Source organism: Volvox carteri (assembly GCF_000143455.1).
Source record: "Volvox carteri f. nagariensis unplaced genomic scaffold VOLCAscaffold_46, whole genome shotgun sequence".
Classification (NCBI taxonomy): Eukaryota; Viridiplantae; Chlorophyta; class Chlorophyceae; order Chlamydomonadales; family Volvocaceae; genus Volvox; species Volvox carteri.
The window spans coordinates 718,900-738,088 of NW_003307589.1; the positions used below are offsets into that span (position 1 = coordinate 718,900).

At 58.3% G+C, this 19,189-nt stretch overlaps 4 protein-coding genes across 4 annotated transcripts in view; 1 reads left to right on the forward strand and 3 right to left on the reverse strand.

Annotated features, from left to right (window-relative positions):
• The window catches only part of VOLCADRAFT_118878 (uncharacterized protein), a gene marked incomplete at both ends in the record, with an annotated part of 6,645 nt that extends 4,189 nt beyond the window's left edge, over window positions 1-2,456 (reverse strand). Inside the window, 5 exons of the mRNA XM_002954854.1 lie at window positions 10-24; window positions 175-294; window positions 747-864; window positions 1,554-1,669; window positions 2,268-2,456. Of these exons, the coding sequence (XP_002954900.1) occupies window positions 10-24; window positions 175-294; window positions 747-864; window positions 1,554-1,669; window positions 2,268-2,456 (558 nt within the window). The remainder of the gene's footprint in view (window positions 1-9; window positions 25-174; window positions 295-746; window positions 865-1,553; window positions 1,670-2,267) is intronic.
• A 332-nt stretch (window positions 2,457-2,788) lies between these two features.
• On the forward strand, window positions 2,789-4,226 carry asa6 (mitochondrial F1F0 ATP synthase associated protein). The gene is made up of 2 exons (XM_002954803.1): window positions 2,789-2,937; window positions 3,131-4,226. Exons 1-2 carry the CDS (start codon window positions 2,844-2,846, stop codon window positions 3,499-3,501), a joined length of 465 nt encoding a protein of 154 aa, XP_002954849.1. The 5' UTR covers window positions 2,789-2,843; the 3' UTR covers window positions 3,502-4,226.
• Window positions 4,227-13,078: 8,852 nt separating this feature from the next.
• Window positions 13,079-15,819, reverse strand: VOLCADRAFT_65291 (uncharacterized protein; the record flags this gene model as incomplete). The annotated part of the gene is made up of 5 exons (XM_002954855.1): window positions 13,079-13,231; window positions 13,681-13,871; window positions 14,593-14,704; window positions 15,232-15,359; window positions 15,678-15,819. Coding segments are annotated over 5 exons (726 nt in total), but the record flags the coding sequence as incomplete, so codon positions are not given.
• Window positions 15,820-16,453: 634 nt separating this feature from the next.
• VOLCADRAFT_65257 (uncharacterized protein) lies at window positions 16,454-17,625 on the reverse strand (the record flags this gene model as incomplete). The annotated part of the gene is made up of 3 exons (XM_002954856.1): window positions 16,454-16,639; window positions 16,956-17,040; window positions 17,495-17,625. The coding sequence occupies 3 exons, from the start codon at window positions 17,623-17,625 to the stop codon at window positions 16,454-16,456; spliced, it is 402 nt and encodes a 133-aa protein (XP_002954902.1).
• Window positions 17,626-19,189: the final 1,564 nt, after the last annotated feature.

Here is a 19,189-nt window from a genome sequence, read left to right on the forward strand (position 1 = left end):
GGGGCTCACCCTGCTGAAAGCATGCTGCAGGACATGGGCCGGAAGCTGAAGAGAGCAAGTGTACACCCAGGAAAAAGAACACGCTCTTCCCTCTCCCTCTCCCTCTCCCCGTCCCCCTTCACAAACACACACACACGCACACACAGCACCCGCCCCGTCTCTGAATCAGCGCACCTGGGGACATAGCCGTTTGCCAATGAATCCGGGCATGGCACTTCGTACGCCGTACTTGCGCGCTACGTAGTTGGCGGTTGAGATCATGTCCATACCGCCAACTGCCACAGGCAACCGCTTCTGCGGCCGGGTTGGGGGGCCCATCTAAAGCCGCATGCACTGAGATGGTCAACTGGGTTTGGGTGGGGGGCCCGGGGGTTGACCCGGAGAGCCGGAGGCGACCACGTGCGTGTGCACATACATACATACATACATACATACATACATACATACATACATACATACATACATACATACATATATACATACATACATACGTACACACACACACACCTAAGCGGCCATTCTCTGGCCGTATTGGACGAATACCATGTGAAAAATCGACCCCAACGGAACTCCTACGTCAACCTGTCAAAAAAACGTAACGTGCACACAATGAAAAACCACGGGCAAGGTACACACATACACACACGCTCTCCTCCTCACTAACCCAACTGTCCTTTCACGCAAGCATCCCTCCGCTGCCCATGCATCGGTGACCCCCCCTCCCAACCCCAACCCCAGTCACCCACCAGCTCCGGCCTCTCCGCTTCGTGTACGGCAGCGTAAAAGCAGTCCATATCAGCATGTAGCCATGTACGACTGAGATCTCGGCGGCACTCCAGGGAGGAGATCCGCTGGTCGACAGCTCTGGGGGCCCGTGCGGGCGGTACGGAAATCATCAATAAGTAACAGAAGCGGGTGAGGGACCGGCCGGGGCAGGTGGATGGAGGACGACATGGAATGTGTAACGCCAGCTACTCCTGTGTGCTTTCTCCTAGGTCCTAGTCCTGTTCCTGGTCCTGGTCCTGGCTAAACATCTTCTTCCCCCACTCCACCCCACCCCACCCCACCCCACTCCACTCCACTCCACCCCACTCCACCCCACTCCACTCCACCCCACCCCACTCCACCCCACTCCACTCCACTCCACTCCACTCCACTCCACTCCACTCCACCCCACTCCACTCCACTCCACTCCACCCCACCCCACTCCACCCCACCCCACTCCACCCCACCCCACTCCACCGCACCCCACTCCACCCCACCCCACTCCACCCCACCCCACTCCACCCCACCCCACTCCACGCAAACATCCACTTAGTGATACGTCTGTGCTCCTCGCCCTCCTGGGGGACAACGCAGGCATCCTGTCATCGTAGCGCCACGTCCCGGTGGCGTTACGTCCGTCAAACACGTCTTCCCTGCCTCCATTCCTCTCCCCGCCTTTCCACCACCCCAACCCAATGAGCCCGCCCGCTCTAGCCATTCCCCCCGCATTACACTTCCCGACCCTGCACTTCCCTTCATTCCCCTCTCCCTCCCTCCTCTTCTCCCACCTTGTTGCCGCCGCCAGCTCTGCGGGTGTGATGGCCGCCGACCTGGCCTTCAACTGGCTGATACGGGTCGCCAGTTGGGCGGCCTTGCGCTGCTCGTTGCGGAAGTGGGCCGAGTCCTGAACGGGGACCCGGGAAACGGAAATTGGGTAAATGAGGACGGAGGACAGGACAGCAAGCGAGGTCTTGTCGGTAATATATTCGGAGACTATCAACAATATGTGGACAACGGCCGGGAAGGGCAGGAAGCTGGGGAAAAAAGAGAGGAAAGCTTTATTCTTTTCCCATAATCCTAGGGAGAGGAAACCCCAAAGCTGCTGCCGAAACCCTTTTCATGTTCCTTGGGTCGGTCTAAGAGCTAGCTCCGTCTTTTCGCCCCTTTTTCCTGGGCACAGGCTTGCCGTTGGTGTCAGGGTGTATGAATGGGTTTACATGAGTTGTTTGTTTGGGTCTCTGACGGACCACCGGAAGCTACCTTAAGCAAGCGCCTCGCCGTCCTCCCCCACCTTGCTTCCCCACACCGAGCGGCAGTTATCATGGTCGGTACAATATCCTTCCCGCTTTTATGCACAGCGCCTTGCATATAATCCCCAGCTTACCACGGCCCTAAGCCATCCCAGAGCTTCTCATCAGCACGAGATGCTTCTAAAAGTAACCCAGATCATGGCATCCGATAACAGTGCTCGCCTTACTCATTTCATAGACGATTTTCTGTACATAGCCCTTATCCACACTTTCCATGCCCGCCTTGGCGTTGGTGAACACAGTTTGATAGTCCTGCCATGGCGCTGCGGGTTGCTGAGGCTGAGGGCCAGCTGGAGCTTGCGGGATAAGGGGAGGGGGGACACGAGCTGAAGGAAGAGGTTGGTCGTTGATCGCGACGTCAGGGTCAACAGGGAAATCCATTTTGCGTGAGACGTGCTGTGTGTGCTGGGGGTCCGGGGGTCGGCCTTTGCCAAGGCAGTGAAGTTAACGTCGTAAGGATTGCGCATTGTCAGGCTTATCCATTTCATACATTAAATCCGACCCATGGCGTGAGCAAACATGAAAGGACTCGGGGCCGGTATCAAGTCAGCTTTCCTGAAGTCCGCGACCCTGGTAGATTTCGTTGCAATCAGCAAAACTATGGTTCAACTGTTTAGCAGGGTTCCGAAGGGACTCCACTGTTTTTTGCCAGTACTGTGGTACGGCATTTCACAAAATTGCACTGGCTTGAGTGTCAGGGAGCTTAGTAAAATTTTAAAGGTTACCCCTGCCTATCTGCACGTAGCTGAGTCTCGGACAGCAGCAACCATGGCTATGCGTTTGGCGCTGACGAGGAGCCGCGAGCTGCTGGCCCCGGGAGTTCGCTACCTTCGGACTTCGGTAGCAAACGCGTCGGCTGAGGGTAAGGATGACTCGGACATCATCGGAAACTTACCGTCGCAAGGACAAGCCGTGATTGCCACAGTTCCTCACGCGGTAACAACAGTTACATAGGTCATGCTTTGGTGGAGTGTTTGACTTATCTAAGTGCAGTCTGTGCGACAAGTATTGAGCTAAAAATCGGGCCGCCTCCGTGACCATCTTTGGGGACGCAGGCAACTCCGTTGCTGCCATGGTGAAGGCCGTGAACGAGACTAGCGGGTCCAGCCTCCTAGCCAGCCTTAAGGACGCGAAGGCGAAGCTGCAGCCATACTACCCCGAGCCCGCAACATCTTCCACCTGGTCGCTGCAGGCGCGCCTCGCGCTGCTGGGCGCACTGTCCTGGACGCTCTACCGTCTGGATACTCAGTCTCGCGCGCATGAGTGGATCGTGGATCTGTCGCTGGATGTCCTCCAGGCGGCCTGGTATGTGTCTTTCCTGAGCCTCATCCCCTTCCGCTCTGTCTTCGTGGCGCTGCGGGGTTTGGCACCGCACACCTCCACCCCCCTGACTGGCCTGCGCACGGCTGTCACCATTAAGCCATAAGAAGGGCGGGTACGTCTGGCCCCACGTCACCGCGTCCACGACACCGAAGGAATTGATGAGAGATGCCGGCTGCCACCTCTGCTGGACTTCGCGGCAGGCCTCCGATTTATAGCGGGCCGCACGAGCCTGGTCATGGCGTATTCTTTGATCATGTTAGCTAGGAGCGGGAGCAGTCTGCAGTCTGCGATATGGCTTTGTCGCCGCTTTATAAGACAGCAATTTATGGCAGCTTCGGCATCTGTTTTCAAGGTCCTAGGACGCCACAAGCCGATGTGTCACAGATTCTGCTTCTGAGGGAGAGCGAGAACAATTTAAACCCTCCTTCGAGCACTTCGAATCGGCTGGCCGCGTGCACGAGGTTATTGAACTGTCTTGGTGTTTCGGTCGCCTGCACGTGCTGCTCCGGGACGCCGACCTGTTGTTAGGTTGGCGATACTGGCTATGGAATGTCGTATGTCCCTTGCCCCTTCCGTCACCACTTTGTGGACGAGCACTTTGCATGAAGTGTGTTTGGGTGTTGCGGGATGATGTTGCTTGTCGCCGCTCACCACCCCGTTCCACACCCTGGGTGGGTCGCTCCCATCCTGGGTTGAGGTTTTACATATGCGGCTGCAGTGGCGTGGTTAAGCTGCACTTCTATCCTATGGTTGGAATAGGGGTTTTGTGGCACCCTAGCTAGACGTGTTATCCTTCCATATGCCAGTTGTAAACCGGAACTATCTGCTAACCATGCACAAGATCTTATCCCCGGATTAAGCCGTCCTTTCTTCATTAGTTTATGTCACGCAACTGAAAGGACGTTGGTAAATTCAATTAGGTAGCAATTCCATCTCAGAAAGAAGGCCCCAACCAGGCCGCAGCAGCCCCAGCCCATGCTTCCAAACCCCAAATCAATTGGACAGCTGGACCATGAAAACTGCCGCGCAGTTCAGTTGCGCAAACATGCATTGTGCTTGAGCACACTCACTCTACAAAATCGGATAGCCGCCTGGAAGCGGCCATTTCGAGACCCGGACAAGTCCACGACCACCACCGACCTGCTTGCCTTACACAACCGCCATCACCATTTCAAAACCGCGAATGAAACAAAATCGCGATAAACGCATACAAAGCCCTCCTAAGTCCAACTACGACCGTGAAAATTATACACGCCTCCTAGACTTCCATTTTTTACGAGACGACGCATTTATGGGCTCGACCTGCCTCGACCCCACAAGCGCCGGAACAAAGTCGATAGCAACAAACGCGAGACAGAGGTCTTCTTGTAATGTTGTTATCCTTGATGTTATGATAATTATTTGACGAAACGAAACAAAAGCGGTCGGTCGATTGATTGAAATCATCTTGGCGATGAGAAACGAAAGAACGCATAGCTCCAAAAAACGTAATCGCTGTGCACTACCACCTCCCCCAAAGGAAGCCACAACCAACACGCAGCCAACTGCACTCAAATGCAACATTTGAGGGCCGTACACGCCCCAGCGTCGTACTAATGTACTAACAAATAGATAACGAAACCAGCATCGCTCTTCCATTCCTCTCGCGCTGTATCAAAACCCTTCACTCTACATCACTCACTTCATTCCCGCTCCGAATGTCTCGACCTTCGGGTTAAGTCTCAAAATCAATCCCAACAAAGGCCCCACACCCCGCTTTCCCGCTAAAAACGATGCACCGAGACGGGGAACGGACCACCCACCCATCTACCCACCTGCCCACCCGAGCACTCACATCCTCCCATCTCCGCCCGTTCTTAGCGCAATCAGCAGGTTCGACACGAAAAACGTAACACACATGTTCAGACATCCATTCGCTCATCCTTCTTTCCTCTTCCAAGTCAACCAGTTCCGACATTAAAGAGAGCAGCGCGCACATAAAATGCCAAAATGCCAACCGCGTCCGTACGTAGCCGTACTTCGTGGCGCGCACCCGTGCACGGGACTAGGGCCGTATAAAATAACTACTCATTATCATGAGCACATGTAGCATCATCAGCATCATACACTCCAGACAGGGTGCGTGAAGGTGGGAAAGTCACGCGGCGAGAAGTCAACAGCAGCTGCCGCGGGGGGGGGGGGGGTTTAGGGCCCCCCCCGTTTTGCACCATAGGTGAGGGGGAGGAGGGTTTTAGGGTGATGGGCGTTCTTCGCACAGGGAAAAACAGTTTTATGACCCACAAGCATGTCTCTCTCTCCCCCTCTCGGGTGTTGGCCGCCGCCCTAGCAGAACCCCCGCTCCCGCTCTCCCGCTCTCCCGCTCTGCCGATTCGACTCGGCAAAATACCTCTTCCCCCTCTTCGGTGATCCCCCCACCCCCTCTCCCTCCTTTCCCTCCTCCCTCTCCTCCTCATGCCGTTTCCACGGACCGGGCCAACAGCCGCCCGATAACACAGTAAATGCTCGCCACCTCCATCCACGATTCGGCCCGGCACCAGCGCATGCCGCCACCATGGGAGGCCAACGCGGTGCGCCATTGCTGGTTTGGTCAGGAGACCTCGTCCCCAGGTACCACCACCACCACCGCTACCACCGCCGACACCGGCACCGTTGCCACCACCACCACCACCACCACCGCTATACATTATGAACACCAAAACGTCTCGTAGATATATATACACACATATTCCCCCCTTTTTAGGCGTGTGTTTGCGCGTATGCGAGGAGGAAAGGGGGCGGGGACGCAGGGGTAGGGACAGGGCGCGAAGGGGCGCGTGTGCGAATTTGGAGTATGCGCGGGTGTGCGAGTTCTACCAAGAGCCTGGAGGAGCAGGAGGAGGAGGAGGAGGAGGAGGAGGAGCAGAAGGAGGAGGCATAACGCCCCATCTTGCACACCTAGACAGCGCAGTACAGCTGGAGAACAGGAGACGACGATACCAATAAAAGTGAAAGTGCTTTGCAGTACTGCACGCCACTAAGAGCCCAAGCAGAAACAGCAAAACGAGCGCGTCACGCGTGCGCCAGTGCGGTGTCCAGCGCCTTCTCTTGGAAGATGCTGAAGTGCGTTTCTAAGCGATTCTAGGGCTGTAGGTTCCGTGCTTTGTGTGCGTGAGTGCGTGCGTGTGCGTGTGTGTGTATGTGTGTGTATGTATGTGTATGTATGTATGTATGTGTCTCAGCGCAGCGGGGTCTCCTGCAGCCTGCCACGCCGAACCCCCCTCTTCTAATCCTCTATAACCCCACGCACCGCTGGGACATACACACATACATACACCCAGTCCCCTTCCCACGCAAGCCCTCAACGAGTCGGGCAACTTGTTTCACTGCCTGTGCGCCAGCCTTGTACCCCCCCCGTGTGCTTTCTCCCCGGGGGGTTATGCAACCCGCGGCGCTGCAACACTCAACGTCCCATACACGCACACGGCGAGAAAGAAGACAAGCCATGTTCGGGAGAACAGAAACGTGGCGCAACCCCGCCCATACATACGCACACACATGCATGCGTACATACACACATGCATGCATACATACATACATATGTGCATACGTGCGTGCGTGTATGTGTATGTGTATGGCTTGGACGAGAGCGCGCGAGCTTTCTGTCGCAAGTGATGGCGCCTCCGAGGGGGCACCACTGAGTCCACCAACAACAAACCAATCAGGCAACCAGGCGGCAAGCAGCTCACTCCACACACCCATGGCGGCTCATATACATACAGAGACACACACACATACGCTCACGCACACTGATTTCTTAAACTGGACAATCAACTAATAACGCGAACAAGCTGTCCCGGATCCGGGAAAAGGATGTGCGCCCGCTCTCACGCCACGTCCTCTTACGCTTTCGGAGATATTTTGTTTTCCCCCCCTCCTCCCTCTCCCCCCCTCCTCCCTCTCCTTTCCACTCCCCTCCCTCTCCCCTCACGTCCTCCTTCTCTAGGACATAGCCTCTACGACATGGACTAGTACAACGGCCCAATGTCCTGTTAGACGAGGCTGGCGGCCAAACCCGTTTTTCAAATTTTTTACCTCTTCCACTCGCATTTACCGCGTTTACCGCTAGACCCCTGGACACAGTAATGGTCACAGTCACCACGCTTCGGCAGTAGCCACCGCCACACACCCAGTCAACCCCAGCATTGACACCCACACACTCGCATTCCCAAGATCCAAATCTCGAGGCTTAAAAGGGTTTCGGAGCAGCACCCCTACCACTACCGCTGCAGCCACACACTCTCTCTGCGCCCCGCCCTTAGCTCCGTGTACGGCACGGGGAGCTGCAACACGGGGAGGCGACCCACAACGGGTCCCCCGCTACCGCAGCTGCTACTGCTACTGCTGTTACTACTGCTACTACTGCTACTGGTGGTGCTGGTGCAGGTGCTGCTGTTGCTGCTGTTGTTGTTGTCGGTGCTGCTGCTGCTGCTGCGGCTGCTGCTGCTGGTTGTGGTGCTGTTGCGTCGCCGCTGTCGACTGCTGCTGCTGTTGCAGCGTGACCGCTGACGGCGCCCTGGCCGCGACCAGGTGCTCACCCACCACCCGCACCAGGTCCTCGATCCGAAACGGCTTAGTGAGCCAGCCGTCAAAGCCCGCAGCCAGACACAAGTCCCGCGTATCCTCGAAGGCATCCGCAGTCACCGCCACCACCCGGCACCGCCTGCTCGCGCAGAACGCCAAGGAGGAGCATGGGAGGGCATGCGGATGCGTGAGTCGCATGTCGGTATGTCGGTATGCCGGTATGTCGGTATGTCGGTATGTCGGTATGCCGATATGTCATCTAGACGAGTTTTAAGCCTCCCCAGATTGGGCCATTATGGGTTGCCCTAATCCCTCTTACCTAGGGAAGGAAAATAAAAAAATGGCGGGAGGGTCGGTATGAGTGCATATGAGTGCATGCATGTGTTCCGCGGCGGGCATACACAGCACATAGCACACACCTGGGGCGAGGCGCGTTTCTCTCCAAATCTTTATTTCCCTTCCCTCTCCCCTCCCTCTCCTCCTCCAAAGGTCACCTGTTGGGGTAGCTCTGCTGCAGCTCCGCCACGGCCTCCATGCCGCCCATGACGGGCATGTGCAAGTCCATGAGGACCAGGTCGAAGGCGTCGATGCCGCCGCGCGCTGCCACAGCCTCCACGGCCTGTGTGTGTAGGCGTGCGTGCAGGCGTGTGCGTGTGTGTGCGTGTGCGTGTAGGCGTGTGCGTATGTGTGTGTACGTGTAGGCGTGTGCGTATGTGTGTGTGCGTGTAGGCGTGTGCGTATGTGTGTGTGCGTGTAGGCGTGTGCGTATGTGTGTGTGCGTGTAGGCGTGTGCGTATGTGTGTGTGTGCGTGTAGGCGTGTGCGTATGTGTGTGTGTTACATGGTTGGGGTGCGCAGGCGTGTGCGTGTGTGTGCGTATGTGTGTGTGCGTGCGTGTGTGCGTGTGTGTGTGCGTGTGTGTGCGTGTAGGCGTGTGCGTATGTGTGTGTGTGTGCGTGTAGGCGTGTGCGTATGTGTGTGTGCGTGTAGGCGTGTGCGTATGTGTGTGTGTTACATGGTTGGGGTGCGCAGCGTGTGCGTGTGTGTGCGTTGTGTGTTATGTGTGTGTGCGTGCGTGTGTGCGTGTGTGTGTGCTGTGTGTGTGTGTGTCGTGTAGGCGTGTGCGTATGTGTGTGTGTGCGTGTAGGCGTGTGCGTATGTGTGTGTGTGCGTGTAGGCGTGTGCGTATGTGTGTGTGTTACATGGTTGGGGTGCGCAGGCGTGTGCGTGTGTGTGCGTGTGTGTGTGCGTATGTGTGTGTGCATGCGTGTGTGCGTGTGTGTGTGCGTGTGTGTGCGTGTAGGCGTGTGCGTATGTGTGTGTGTGTGTGCGTGTGTGTGTGTGCGTGTAGGCGTGTGCGTATGTGTGTGTGTGTGCGTGTAGGCGTGTGCGTATGTGTATGTGTGCGTGTGCGTGTGTGTGCCAGAACACGCGCACATATGCCGTTAGGTAAAAAATCGCACAGAACAGATGCTATATTTTTAGGTAAAGCCCGAATCAATAACGCAATTAAGGAAAAGCAGCAGGAGATAACAGGGCGTCTCCTCATGTGAGTGAATGGCTGAGTAGCTGAGTGGGTGAGTGGGTGCGCCACCCGAGCGATGGGACCTTCCCGCTTTACCTCCTGCTCTCCTTTCCAACATATCTAGCACCTCATAAAAGGCCTTGGTAGGGTGATAGGTGGTAGGTGGGTGTGAATTTCACCTCGTCTCCCCACACGGACGAGAAGTGGGGTCCCCTAGCCAATCTGCTCATCATGGCCGTATCACCGCATGTACGAGTACGACAGAAAGGTACGACATGTCAAGGTCTGCGGTTGAGAGGTGAAAACCGCCCTTCGCCTCTGGCTCATCTAACAGGGAGCCGCGGGCAGGAGGAGCTGGTGCGCGGGTGAGGGTGGTGTTGCCGGCAGCGGGGATACCCTGACTGACCGCATGTAGCTGCTCTTCCGAAGCAATCATAAGCCGGAGACCCAATCCACCTACCCACCCACCCACCCACCTGTACTCCGTTTTCCGCAGTGGTCACCTCCGCAGACGGCAGGGTCCGCTTCAAAATACCCAGAGCCACCTGAGGCAGCAAAAAGCGCGCCATTCATGTACTTGTATTATTTTTCTTTTCCTCTTCTTTCTTTGAGTTTTTTAGGGTTCGTTTTAGGGTTGTAGGGTTGTAGAAGTCTGTTGTAAGTTGTTGTTCTGTTTGAAACGCAGGATTACGCTCTCCTTGGGGTTGGCCGCCAAAACCCCTCCACTCCACTCTACCACAGTCCTGCTTATAATGCCGTACAAACCCGTACACCCCACCATGCAACCGCAAATGCTTGCCTTCATGTTGATGGCGTTGTCCTCCGCCAGCAGGATCCGTACGCAGCCGGGACCCCCGCCGCCGCTGCTGGTGTCGCCACCACCGGCCGCCGCCGCCACTGCGGCGGCGGCGGCAGCTGCCGCTGCGCTACTCAGATCGTTGAGCTCGGCATTGCTTCCGGACTTCTTGACTAAGGCGGGCTTGAGGGAGGAGCAAAGCGAGGAGGATCCGCCGTGGCCGTGGCCGTGCTGCTGTGCGACGGCAGCGGTGGCGGCGGCGCCGCCGCCGCCATGAGATCCAGTGCCGGCGGCGGCGCCGCCGGTGCCGTACTCAAAAGATGCTCGCCAAGTGGCGGGGCTGCCCGGCGACGCCGGCGCCGTCGAGCCGCCGGGTCCGCTGCTGAGCGCGCTAGCGATGGCGGCGGCGGCTGCAGCGGCATCGTCGGTGGCGGACAAATCCGCTGGCGGCGCGGGGCGGAGGAGGACGTCAACAGCTCCGTCCAGGGGATACCAGCGCCGCTGCTGCTGCTGCTGCTGTTGATGGTTGTGACGTTGGTGATGATGATTTTGAGGTGATGGCGGAGAGAGCCGCAGGTTGCTGCTGCTACTGCGCGTCAGCGGTGGCACCGATGGCAGTAGCGGTGGTGCAGCCGCCGCTGCCGGTGCTGAGGCGGCAGCTGGCAGCTGCTGCTGTTGTTGTTGCTGCTGCGGCTGGCTTGCGTCGTCAACGAGCGCCGAGGTGTCGATACTGCGCCGAGTGGAGGCCGCTGCGTCGGCGGCGTCGGCGGAGGATGACGTGTACTGCGCCGGCGCCGCCACCGCCGCCAGCAGGTCGCCCTCGTCGTCGTTGCTCCAGCAGCTCTGCGGTTGGGCATTTCATAAAAACATACATGTGTATTGATACACACACACATATATATACATACAGTCGCACAGCCACGTAGAAAGACGACGTTTGATACATTCACACCGGGGGGCATAGGCGGTGTCCCTTCTTGCGCAAGGGAACGGGACGCCCCAAAGACAAGTAAATAAACAAACAGACAAACAGACGCACATTCCGTTCTGCTGTGCCAAAATAATGAAATTATTGTCCCATGAGCTTCCTATGGAGCTTCCTTCCTTCCTTACACGCACACACGCACAGTGTCACCTGCAGGTGACTGCTGGTCGCGCCGCCATCCAACTGCATCATCAGAACCTCCTCCAACGCCAGTTTGAGGCGACCCTGCCGTACAGGCCGTGTCACCGTCACGTAGCCCAGCTGGCGGTTCTGGGGCTTGCTCATCTCCTCCGTCACCGCGCGCGGCGGCCGCGCCGTCACTTCCCCCGGTAGGGGCTCTGCAAAGTCGTACGGACCCACCGCCGCCGTCGCTGCCGGAGGCGGCTGCTGAGCCGCCGCCGCCGTCGACGTCGATTCGCTGCCGTCGACGTGGCCTTTTCCGTGACGTCTTGCCCTGCCTGATCCCAAGTCCCTTGCCGCCGTACAGCAAAGACTCTGACGTTGTCCTGGATCCAGATCCGGACCTGGATCCAGATCCGGACTTGGATCCAGATCCAGTGTGTGACCCGTCGCGTCAAGACCGTCTTCGTCCTCCTCTGGTTCGTTCTGTCCAGGCCAGCCTAAGAACACGAGGCGCTGGGCTTCCCGATCGTCGGCGCGCGTTAGCGCACGCAGTAGCACGGTGTCCTTCATGTCCATGATAACGCAGTCGTACGGCCCAATTGTGTCGTAAAATCTAGAATCCAGGGCGCCCGGCTCCGCGTGCAGCAGCGTCATGCACGGCCGCTGCGGCGGCTCCGGTCGCAGCGGCGGCGCCAGTGACTCCGCTAATGTGCCGCACTGCACGAGACGCCGTACAGCGTCGTACGATGATGCCACCGCGCAAACGCGGCAGCCCCAGGAGCGCAGCGCCAGCATCAGCACCTGCCGCACCATTATGCAGGGCTCCACCAGCAGCACCTTTTTGCCCCGCAGTAGCGGCAGGGAGGTGGTGGGGTCGGCGCCGCCGGTGAGCGCCAACGCCAGGTTGGCGGAGGCAGCGGCAGCACCGCCGGTCATGCCGTAGGACAGGCCGTCGCGCAGGCTGCCGCTGCCGCCGCCGCCAGTGGCACCGGTACCACTGGTTCGATGCCCATCTCGGCCGCCGGCGCAGGAACCCGCATATGAACCCCCTGAGGAGCACCCTGCCGTCCACGGCAGCGGCAACACAGGCGCACAGTTGACGCTGCGCTGAACGCCGCTGCCGCCGCCGCCACCAGGGTCAACGGCGCCGCCGCCAGCAGCTGCGCAAACCGCAGCGGAACCGGCAGCGGCTGACGCGGCTGGGAGAGACATTAAAGCCGGGAACGGCAACGGCAGGATCGATCCAGAAGTGGCGGCAGCGGCGTCACCGCTAATTGCAGTACAGCCGTTAGATCCGCCGCCGACAGCCGTACTGCCGATAATGGCACTACTAGATGCCGACGCTGAGCCGCCGTTCCTATCACTACAACCATCGGAGCTACGGCACAACGTCATGTCGTACTCCTCATCCGTCAACAGTGCCTGGGTTTGCGGCAGCGGCAGCGGCGGCGCCGCTGCCGCCACCGCGCCAGCCGCCGTGCCACCACCGCGCACCCCTCGACTCTGCCCACGCGGCGAGGTTATCGCTGCTGCCGCCGCCGCCGCTGCCACGCCGCTGCCGTTCATAGCGCTTCCGCTCGACCCCGGCCCGCCGCCGGCGGCGACGCCGCTAGCGGCGGCCGCTACTGGCGGCCGCGAGACGCACACCAGGGAGGACCGTCGCGCCTTCCGCTTTGACGCGGCCTGCTGCGGCAGGCGGCACAGTATGGTCCAACTGAAGGTACTCCCCTGCGTAAGGCCCTCGGACTCGGCCCACATCTGACCACCCATCGCCTCGCACAGCTTGCGGCTGATGGCCAAGCCCAGGCCGCTGCCGCCGTACCGCCGTGTCGGCGAAGCGTCCACCTGCAGTGGTCGCCGCCCAAGCCGACGCAGCAGCAGCAGCAGCAGCAATATTAGTATTAGTATATATTGGTATGTCAGTGGTGGTGTTGCGAGGAGGAAATAGACTGTCAGGAAAACACAATCGTAAGATGCAGCGCCGAGGGATGCACATCACGGACATAAAACGCGGGCATGAGCCCCAATAGCGACATAGCAGCAGCAGACGAGGGGATAATGATGATGATGATGATCTTGATGTTGATGTTAGGAATGCAGCCAAAGCGACAAGGAGGGGTAGAGGTAGTGCCAACAGCAGAATCATCATCATCAGCAGAAACAGAAGAAGAACCGGCAGCTGCTGCAGCTGGAAAGCTGCAGGACAAGAACTCACCAAGCCGCAAAAGAGGGGCCGCAGAGGGCAGTCAGGCGCTTAAAAGCACAGTCGACTAAATCGTACAACGTGGACCTACCTGCGTAAAGGAATTGAAGAGGCGGCCCAAGTCGGCTGGAGCAATGCCAATTCCCGTATCGCGCACGGAGAACCGTACGACAAGCAATGGCCATTCCGCCTCCGGCCCCGTCGCCGTCGCGGTCGTTGTCGCCGCCGTTGCCGCAGGCGGATGCGCAGTGGATGGCAGCAGCGACGTCGCTGACGGCCCCGCTATCGCCGGATCCAGTGCCGCTGCCGCCACCGCCGGCCCCGGCTGCACTACGATGTCGCTTCCGTGCAGCCCTAAACATGCGCCTTCGCCAGCACCTGCACTCAGGCAAGGCTCCGGAACAGAGCCTACTTCCCCCCCGGAGGTGGTGGCCGAGGCGGTAACGGCCGCCGCTGCGGCGGCGGCTGGCGCCGCCGCCGCCGCCATCGCCGCCGCCAATGCGTTTGGCGGGAACGTTCCCTCCGGCCAGACCTCCAAGAGCAGGCCCCCTGAGGAAGTTAGAAAATCGTTTGGGGTTGTTAAGTTGGTTTAATGGTTTATTTCACACGCAAATGTATAGCGGCAAGGGGGGTCGCCATGCTCGGCATCGTTTACACACAGCCAACCGAATAACGTCTTTTTCTGGTTTTCTATGTGTATTTTGCAAACATAGGTGTAATCGTATCTATTCTTACATAAAAATTGGCACTGTTTAACATAAAGATTGTCAACATTTCATTATCCTTTGTAAAGGATCGCGATAACTTCACAAGGTCCATCAACAGCACCAAAGGCAAATCATTAACAGTACAAGCAAGCACAGCAATAAGCCCAACAAGAGCATTACCAACAGCAGTGTATCATGAGCACCAACGATAACACCGCCGCCAGCAATACTCACATCTCCCACCAGCCCTCAAACACCACAAAACAGAGACATATCTCCCTCCCCCCATGCCTCACCCTCCTCTGTGAACTTGATACCGTTGTTGAGGACGTTGAGTAAGATCTGCTGCAGCCTCTGGGCATCGCCATACAGCATACGTGGCATGTGCTCTGCCACATGGTACGCCACCTTGTGCACAGATCCATCATCCACACAGTACGACAGCACAGACATGCATACATACATACGTACACACACACGAACGAGGACGCAGGGCGGCCGCGAGTCAGCATCTTAAGAAGTGGCAATGGCGCGAGAATGTAGGACTGGGTTGGGATATGAAGGGTACGGCAGGGTATTTTCTTTAAGGGCCTTTCCATCACCCACCACTCACCCCCACCCGGGTAGGAGCGACCCACCCTCCCTCCCTCCCACCCGCCGGCAGGTGCTCCCGGCGGTCACGAACCACACCGATCAGTGTCACAGCAGTATCCCACCCCAGCACCACTGTAATGCAAACCCACCCTCCCCACACCCCGACCTCGCCAGCCACGGGCCCGGCCACCACGCCATCCCTCCTCCGCTTCCTGCACCTCAATTCTCCACTTCCTCCTCCTCCTGCACCTCAATAATTCTCATACCGGGCCCCTACACACCCACTCACCCGCCCGTAGCAAAGGAATGGCATCTTGCCATCTCGGCCCCCAGGCGCCTACCTGCAGCCTCCGCTGCGCCGCCTTCAGCCCCGCAATCTCCATGGCCGCCTCTATGACGGTATCCAGCTTGAACACCGCATTGTGGAGCACCATCTTGTTGGCCTCGATACGGGAGAAATCGAGAATGTCTGTGCGTGCGCGTGTGTGCGGATGGGGTGGGTGGGATAGGGTGAGGTGAGGTGGGGGTACGGCAACATCCATCCATAAAAGGCCAAGAACAAACCAGAGCTGGGCGGGGCGGGGCGGGGCGGGGCACAGGACATAGCAGGAAGGGACCACAGTCCCCTACTTCCAACCCCAAACTCACCTACCACCCCTAAACCACACGGCACGGCAGCGCATTCTCTTTTTGCGCATTTAGCATCATCAACATCAACATTACCAACATCATACAGATCCTACCCCACCCCACCCCAACCCCCTTCCCCTCCCCTCCAGCCACCCACCCGTAATGAGCGTCAGCAGTGTCTCCCCCGAGCAGCGAATGGTGTTGACCAGGTCCCACTGCGCGGGGGTGAGGGAGGTCTCCGCCAGCAGCTGCCCCACCGCGATCATGCCGTTCAGGGGGGTGCGGATCTCGTGACTCATGCGGGCCAGGAACTGCGACTTGGCCTCCGTCGCCACAGCGGCCTGAGGAGAGGGGTGGAAGGCCAAGGTAGGACTAGTAGTAGTATAGCAATAGTAGTAGTATAGCAATAGTAATAGTATAGCAATAGTAATAGTATAGCAATAGTAGTATAGCAATAGTAGTAGTATAGCAATAGTAGTAGTATAGCAATAGTAATAGTATAGCAATAGTAATAGTATAGCAATAGTAATAGTATAGCAATAGTAGTAGTATAGCAATAGTAGTAGTATAGCAATAGTAGTAGTATAGCAATAGTAGTAGTATAGCAATAGTAGTACTAGGAGTTATATGCAAGGGAACCAGAAATGAACCGCTGCCGGAAGGCGTCCAAAGTTCGAAACTGCCCCTAGTGCATCCTAAGCGAAGATGAAGTCACCGACCCGTGGTTCCATAGGAGGAGGGGGTCAAGAGGAGGTGAAGGAGGGACGTGGGGATGGCCGGGTGGGAAAGACGAACCACGTGAACGAGTGAAGAAGCTGCTGCCAGGGCAAGCATGTACCAGACGTATAGAACTGACCGAAAGGCGTCCCCGGGGGGGGGAGGGGCGAGGGGCTTTACAGCCAGAGGCCACACACGACCTACCCCTACCCCACACTACCCAGCTCGCACCTGCAGTGCCGCGTGTTTCGCCGCCAGCTCCGCCTTCTTGTGGTTGACCAGCTCCGTGATGTCCGACTGCACCCCCACGTAGTGCGTCAGACGGCCCGTGGCGGTGTCGTAGATGGGCGTCAGGGACAAATAGTTCACGAACGGGTCGCCGTTCTTCTTGTAGTTGAGAAGCTGCGGTTGGCGGGGCGGGAGGGGACGGTAGGGGGGCGGTGGGGGAGGGAAAGACGAACCACGTGAACGAGTGAAGCTGCTGCCAAGGAAAGTGTGTACAAGAAGCAGGACTGGGAGGGGGAGGTGGGTTCGGGAGTGGAAGGGGACGGCTGGGGAGATGCGACGGAGTGGGGAGATGTAGCCCGGACGGTATGAAAGGACAGGAATGGCAGGTCGGGCGAGCCCGGGGATGAATGCCCACTGGGAGAATGAATGATCAAAGACTGTAGTAGTCTTGTAAGCGTTCGCGCTCGTATATGAACCACGCTCCCCGTACCTGTACGACACACGCCCGGCCCTGCTTGATAGCCTCCTTAAGTTCCTGCACCGGCTGGCCGTCCGTACCCTCGCCTTGCAGGAACCTGCGAGGGAGGGACGACATACATGCATACATACATACAGTGCTTGGATATATACATACATGCGGACAGCACTACTCCAGGAGTACTCCTACTACCGGTGATGAACTGTTCGTATCCCCTCTGCAATACCATCCATCCATTCAAGAGTTGCTGTTGTTGTTGGTAGTGGCTCCTCCTCCTTCTCCTCCTGCTATTACTACTATTACTACGACGACGCGAGTCCACCCAACCTGCCTGTCCTCCGCTCCATGTGTGCGTCCTTGCCCTTGCCCTTGCCCTCGTCACTGAAAGCCCCCCCTAGCTACCCCTCCAACCCCCAAACCCCCACCCCACAACCCCTGACCTCCCTCCCTCCCTTGCGCCCCGACCCGTCCCTCCTTTACATGTCCCCTCCCCNTGTTTTCAGCCCCCTCCCGTCCCCCCCCCATGCCTCTCACCCCCCCCACACACACACCTGCAGTTCTTGCCAATCACGTACTCCACGCTGTAACCCGTGGTCCGCACGAACCCCGCGTTGGCGTAGATGAGGGGCATGTCGGGCATGGAGCAGTCCGCAATGGTGATACCCTCCTGCAACACATCCATGGCCTTGACCTTCAGCAGCAGCAACTCGTACTCCCGCTTGGTGATGGACACTAGCTCATTGCCACCGCTGCTGCCACAATCGCCACCGCAACTGCCACCAACGCTGCCGCCACCCCAACCGATTCCCCCAAAGGAAGCTATCGCTGGATGCAAACCCGCCGCCGCCGCCACAGGCCCACCGCCCAGGCCGGCCGCTACCGCGGCCGCCGGCGCGGTAGCAGCGGCAATGTACGACGTACACGTCAGCGGTGATGTCAGCCCGTCAGTGAAAGGGCAGGAGCAGGCCTGGGTGCATCGTAGCGGACCTTCCAGCTTTTCCGTTAGGGCTACAGCGCCGCTACAGCTGGAGGCGGGGGCGGCGGCGACTGCGGGATTCTCGCCGCCAGCTCCTAACCTGCCAGCGGCGGCCTGCTGGTTCGAAACACCCTGATGGACGGATTGCTGATGGTGGCAGTAGCCGTGATGATGATGGTGGTTATGATGATGTTGGTGGTTATGCAGAAGTGAGTTTTGAATCTGATGCTGCTGAAGCTGAAGCTGGCCGTCGTATGGGTGGTGATTGAGGTTGTTAGCAACACCGTGGTCTAAGACGTGGCAGTCGACGACAGGTGGCGGCGATGCACACGACGCTATTCCTGTCGTAGGTATCTTTGCCGTGCAACCACCGTACCTGTCGTACAACTGACAATCCGTCGTCGGGACTGCCGTCGCGTGTACGGCAATCCCCCCGCACGGCCCTGAGCTACCCAGCGAGGCCCCGCTGCCACCACCATGCAATCCGACACAAGGCGACATCCCCCTGCGTTCATGATCTTGGTAGTGGCGGTTGTGGTGCTGATGCTTATGCTGCTGTTGTTGTTGTTGTTGTTGCTGTTGTTGTTGCTGCTGCTGGTAGTGATGGTGGGGCAGATGGTAATGGTGCGGAGGCTGGAGGTTGTGACGGTGCGGTTGTTGTTGTTGTTGTTGTTGTTGATGGTGACGGTGGTGAACATGATGGTGGTTTGAGAACTCCCGCCCGTGGCCCACAAGTTCTCCCGCCGCCGCCGTCGACATCGCCACTGCCGTACAAGGCACTGAGCACGTCGTTGAAGTGGCACACGGTGGCAACGGCGATACAATTTGTCTTTCGGGCGTGATGGTCTGTGGGGGTGCTGTTGCTACTGCTGCCTCGGCGGTATGGTGTTGTTGCTGCTGCTGTTGCTGCTGCTGTTGGAGATCCTCATGTCCCACGAGCACCGGCTCGCCAGCCTGCTGCTGCTGCCGCTGATAATGATGATGATGCCAGTGCTGGTAGTTTTGCTGGTGGTGGTGGTGCTGCTGCGATGGCAATAGCAATGACACGTCGCGGGTTTCGCATGGTGAAGCCGAGCCGCATGGTGCTGCTGTTACTGTGGGCGCCCCCGGCAGTGTCAGCGTCAGAGCTGCCTCGCAGGCGGCAACCCCGCTGCCGCGGCCGCCGCCTGGCGGCCCCAAACCCAACGAAGAGCACGCTGACCCTGCAGGATGCGGCGAGAATGTCATCGTCGTCGGCGGCGGCGGTACCCGTCCTGAGGCGCCTGCAGGG

Excerpts from the sequence above, each read along its gene's own strand:
- asa6 (XM_002954803.1), top strand. The coding sequence starts at position 2,844 with ATGGCTATGCGTTTGGCGCTGACGAGGAGCCGCGAGCTGCTGGCCCCG. Across the intron at positions 2,938-3,130 it reads AGCAAACGCGTCGGCTGAGG|GCAACTCCGTTGCTGCCATG; the intron begins GTAAGGATGACT and ends TTGGGGACGCAG.